The sequence below is a fragment of the Ricinus communis genome, chromosome 1 (assembly GCF_019578655.1).
Source record: "Ricinus communis isolate WT05 ecotype wild-type chromosome 1, ASM1957865v1, whole genome shotgun sequence".
Taxonomy (NCBI): Eukaryota; Viridiplantae; Streptophyta; class Magnoliopsida; order Malpighiales; family Euphorbiaceae; genus Ricinus; species Ricinus communis.
This window is the reverse complement of record NC_063256.1, coordinates 34,589,282-34,594,616: the sequence shown is the minus strand read 5'-3', so window position 1 is coordinate 34,594,616 and position 5,335 is coordinate 34,589,282. Positions and strand designations below refer to the sequence as shown.

Sequence of the window (5,335 nt, the reverse complement as noted above, 5' to 3'; positions counted from 1 at the left end):
TGGGACAGATTTAATAATTGGTCGGGCCAAGCCGGGCTAGGTCGGGCTTTTTAAAAAATTTCGGGCTCAGACTTGGACTCAGAGACATCAAAAAATTTTTGGGCCTGGGCGGCCTCGGGCTTATCCAAAATCAAGTCAGGCCTGGTCAGGCCCGACCTAAGCCCGCCCAGGCTCGACCCATGAACAAGTCTAGTGGTCTCACATGCTAAATAGTCTCATCTAAAAACTATTGAGAATTCGATTATAAAGTTAAAAAAAGTATTGAGAATTTGTATACGTATTCTTTTATGTATATGTTATTTAGAATTAATTAGTTAACTTCTACGTTAGTATCTCATATGGAATATCAGATTCATAATATAATTATTCTAATTAATAATGATACAATCAAAAGACAATTAAAAAGTAAATGTTAAATTATATACGACAATTTTTGACAATTCGAGTAAGAAGATTTTTTACTCGGACTTGTTATATATTTCATTTATACATCAAATGGATAAATTACTGACACATATTTATTAATTTTAAATAGTAAAATATGTATTAAAATATGCAATAATGATGTGTAAAGTATTCACATATTTGTATCATTTTCTTATTAATTGTAGCTATACACTAAAATCAATTTGAAATGATAAATATAATTTGACTAGTATCCATGAATGTTGAGCAGCCGGTTTAGACTAACCAAATTTTGATGGCAAAACTAACGTATTTGGGAAATTATTACCTGCATATAAGAGGCCTAACTTATTTCCATGGTTAGCTTACGGCTACTATAAATTAAATGAATGAAAATTTTAGACTAAACCCAGAAAGAAAAAACATCAAATCCATGGCTTCTCTTTGGCAACTTTCTCTTCTTTTACTACTCCCTCTGTTATTTTTCTTCTTGAAAAGGAAACTACAAGCTAAGACTCGTATAAAGAATCATCCCCCAGGCCCTCCTAGCCTTCCAATTATCGGCAATTTTCACCAACTTGGAGTATTGCCTCATCAATCTTTGTGCCAATATTCTAAGAAATACGGTTCTGTCATGCTCGTAAAACTTGGTCGTGTTCCTACTGTTATCATTTCTTCTTCAGGAGCAGCAAAGGAACTCTTCAAAACTCATGATCTGAACAGTTGTAGCAGACCTCTTTTGACTGGTAGCGGAAAGCTATCTTACAACTATCTTGATATAGCTTTTACACCTTATGGAGATTACTGGAGAGATATGAGAAAGCTTTGTGTTCTTGAACTCTTTAGTGCTAAAAGAGTGCAGTCTTTTCAATTCATTAGAGAACAAGAGGTGTCTTTGCTAATTGATTCCATTTCTAAATCTTCTTCTTCTTGTCCTGTAGATCTGAGTGAAAAAGCTATGACCCTTACTGCTAATATAATATGTAGAGCAGCTTTTGGCAAAAGTTTCCAAGAAAGAGGATTAGGCCATGAAAGATTTCAAGAAGTGATTCATGAAGGTTTGGCTACGTTGGGGAGTTTTTGTGCAGCTGATTTCTTCCCTTATGTAGGTTGGATTGTTGATAGAATAACTGGTCTCCATGCAAGACTGGAAAGAAACTTTCAAGAATTTGATACTTTCTATCAGAAGATCATTGATGATCACATCCAAAAAGGAAGAGAAGACGGGAGTCAACAACAAGAAGATATTATTGATGTTTTGCTTGAACTGGAAAAATCTCACCGTGAAGAATTTGGAGCTTTTCAATTTTCCAAAGATCATATTAAAGCTATTCTTATGGTAAGCCAAATAATTCTTTGTTCTTTTTCACTCTTCTATTTATTTATTAGAGGAATAATGCATCTTTTCTTAATAACTTTTATCATAAAAGTATTGAGGGATAAAGGATAAGAATAAAAAAGTACGACGTTGATTAACTGTTTTACAACTTTTAATATGTATTTTTTTTTCTAAATAAAGAAATATATATTTTTTTTCTAGATAAAGAAATATGTAGTTATAAATCATAAAAAAAAGATATCTTACCATTAAAACATATTATATTCACAAGAATTTAGCTATTTTTATTTTGATCAGCAATCATTATCAGATATTTACTTGTATTTGATAACTCTTAATTTTGTTCTTTGATTAACAAATTGCGATTTTAAAAGTTTTTAATATAATAAAATCGATTTGACGGTTAAATATTAACATTTTGAATTATTAAACTCTAAATTCAAATATAAACAACATAATAATTATGTATGATCGGAATGAATATGGTTGAGTCCTTACAAATCAAGACTTTTTAACAGTAAAATATTTTTTTATTATAATTTATAACCATATGTCTCTTCTTATTTAAAATTTAAATACATATATTAAAATTATAAAATAAAAAAAACTACATAGTATTTTTTTTTTTTTACTTATTTCAAATATTAACTCCCACTGTTAATAATCATAAACTAAAATTTAAATGTCTTTGCACTCTCAACTACTAAGAGGCCCATTCTTGCGATACAGGACAAGTTGAAGTAAAGAGCTCCTAGTGTACTGGTTTTACTTTGTGAAATTTAAATTTATCAGGCTATAGAGGAGAAAAAGTGATGAAGAAATATGTGTTACTTTTAGAAAGTCGCATTTCTTTAGCTTTTAATTGACTATGGTACAAAATTCTTTATTCAGAATATTTTCTTGGCTGGAGTGGACACTGGAGCAATAACCTTAGTATGGGCTATGACAGAACTTATTAGAAACCCAAGAGTGATGAAAAAAGCACAAGAAGAAATAAGAAGTTGCATCGGAGATAAAAGAAAAGTATCTGAAATTGACATTGAAAAGCTTGGATACTTAAAAATAGTATTGAAGGAAACTTTGAGAATACACCCACCAGGTGTGCTACTAATTCCAAGGGAAACTATGGCACAATTCAGCATCAATGGGTATGATATTTATCCCAAAACTCGAATTCAAGTAAATGTATGGGCGATGGGAAGAGATCCAAAAATATGGAAGAACCCTCAAGAGTTTTATCCTGAGAGATTCTTAGACAGTTCTATTGATTATAAAGGGATGAATTATGAACTGTTACCATTTGGTGGTGGAAGGAGAGGCTGCCCCGGTATAACTATGGGAATGACCACTGTAGAACTTGCACTTGCAAATCTTTTGTTTTATTTTGATTGGAAATTGCCTTATAATATGAAGATAGAAGATATCAACATGGAAGAAGCACCTGGTCTTACTATCCATAAAAAAGAACCTCTATTGCTTGTGCCAACTATATACCAACCAGTGTCAAAAACTGATCATGTAATAGCTAGTTAGTTAATTATAGCTAGGAAATAAGCTCTAATCTGTGCATTAATAATGTAAACTAAAATGCACCAATAAATAATTTATTTTATTTGTGAAAGTACTTTTATAAGATGCTTTTGCCTCTGTGAATCGGATACGAAGTATTTTATAATTAGATGCTACAAGCAGAAAGATGAAGCATCGAGTGTTCGACGTAGGTTTTAAAGCACCTGCATTTTGCAGTCCCAGCTCTTGTTTATCCACTGCCACATATCATGATATGGATGCAACGCGTATACTACTTTCCAAGAGATGCAACAGGAGTTTCCAGCCCAGACCCAGATACAGTTGGACAAACAGAAGGCCATGCCATAATAGCAGATGGAGGAACTGAGGGTAATGAGGCAGTGGTATATGCAGGCAGAGATGCAGAGGCAAATGCGAGAGGAGATGTGACAGCTAATCGCAGAGATGGCATGTGAAACTTTCAGCTCCAATTCATCCTCCATCTACAATTCCATCTACCAAGTGACACCTCAAATGACACGATGTGGACATAGATTAGAATTAGATGTTTAATTTTATCTTGTTTGTGGTTTTAGAGTACAGTTGACGAGGAGGTGTGAAATGCTGTCAACAGTTTCTTTAATTCTGGTTACATGATTCCTGGCTTTAATGGGAGCTTCATGGTTCTTGTTCCCAAAGTTGCTTATGCTTCTTTTATTGAGCAATATCGGCCTATTGTCCTTAGCAATTTCAGTTTCAAGATTATCATGAAAATCGTGGCTAATAGGCTTAGAGAGGTTGCCTAAAAAATCATCTTCGAAAATCAATTTGAATTTATCAAAAATGATAACATCTCAGAATTGATTGCTGAACCATTTGAGGGGATCAAATTTGTTGAATAAAAAGTGTTATGGTGGCAAAACATGGCGATGAAAAATTGATATTTGGAAGGCATTTGATACCATGGTTTAGAGCTTTTTACTTGATGTTTTTGAGACGTTAATGAATTCTCTCTTCAGTTACAGTGACTCATTAATTATTTCGATGAATTATTTGTTCGGACAGAAAAAATTTATTATTACTATATTAGTTGTAATGAAATTTTTTAAAATTAGATTTCAAGTTAGCAATTTCTATTTCTTTCGTTCATTTCTTTTTCACTTCAGATCGGAAAATAGAAGAGTTTGGAGAATGGATTCATGATAAATGGAGAACCTAAGAGATATGTTTCTTACTTTCAAGGGGTAAGGCAAAGAGATTTGCTATCTCCTCTTTTGTTTTTCCTTGCAGAGGAATTCCTTAGCCAACAAAATTAGTCACATGGTGGCGCCGGGTGCTTTATCATCTGAATTATTGCATTCCCCTGTCATTTTCTGGACCCTGATGATGTGTTGCATATTTTAATTTAAAAACAATATCATCCCTCTTGATAATAAAGAAAATGTAAAGAGAATATAACATAGAAAAGGTCCTTTAACACTCTTTTTAGTTTATTTATTAGGATGATGAAATGCTAAGAATTATCTCTCATCTTCTCTTTATTAATAACATATATGTCATATTTTATAAATTTCTTTCTATCATACTATCGGATCTCATAGCGTTTATATTCATCACTGTAGGAATTGGATTCAAGCTTTTTCTAGCCCCTTCTCATCAATGGACTCTTGACGTATACGAAAGAGTGCGGTTCGTTCGAAAAATTCCTACCTCTCTATCTATCTTTGAGATGCTTGGATTTCATATTCGCTTAGAGTTCGCTCCAAAAAATATAGCCATCCCTACCCCCTCACTTCAATCCCACGAACCTCTTATCTATTCTCATTCGATCACGACATCGGGGGAACAACTCAAAATAGACTAATTTAAATTTATTAAATAAAGTAAAAAAGGATATTTTCATAATACTCTTACAAATATGGGATTTTTTATTTTATTTTGAACACATAAAACCCTTCTTAATTTGTTTTGAATTTTTTCTTACTTTTCTTACTTTTTTCTGTCCACCAATTTCTTTTTTATTTGTTTTAGAAAAAAACTATAATTGAGTTTCCAAGTTTATACAATTTCTATAGATGCCAT

At 32.3% G+C, this 5,335-nt stretch overlaps 1 protein-coding gene across 1 annotated transcript; it reads left to right on the top strand.

Annotated features, from left to right (window-relative positions):
• The first annotated feature begins 710 nt into the window (after positions 1-710).
• LOC8268797 (cytochrome P450 71B10) lies at positions 711-3,951 on the top strand. Its single transcript, XM_002523192.4, has 2 exons — positions 711-1,744; positions 2,636-3,951. The coding sequence occupies exons 1-2, from the start codon at positions 791-793 to the stop codon at positions 3,275-3,277; spliced, it is 1,596 nt and encodes a 531-aa protein (XP_002523238.3). The 5' UTR covers positions 711-790; the 3' UTR covers positions 3,278-3,951.
• Positions 3,952-5,335: the final 1,384 nt, after the last annotated feature.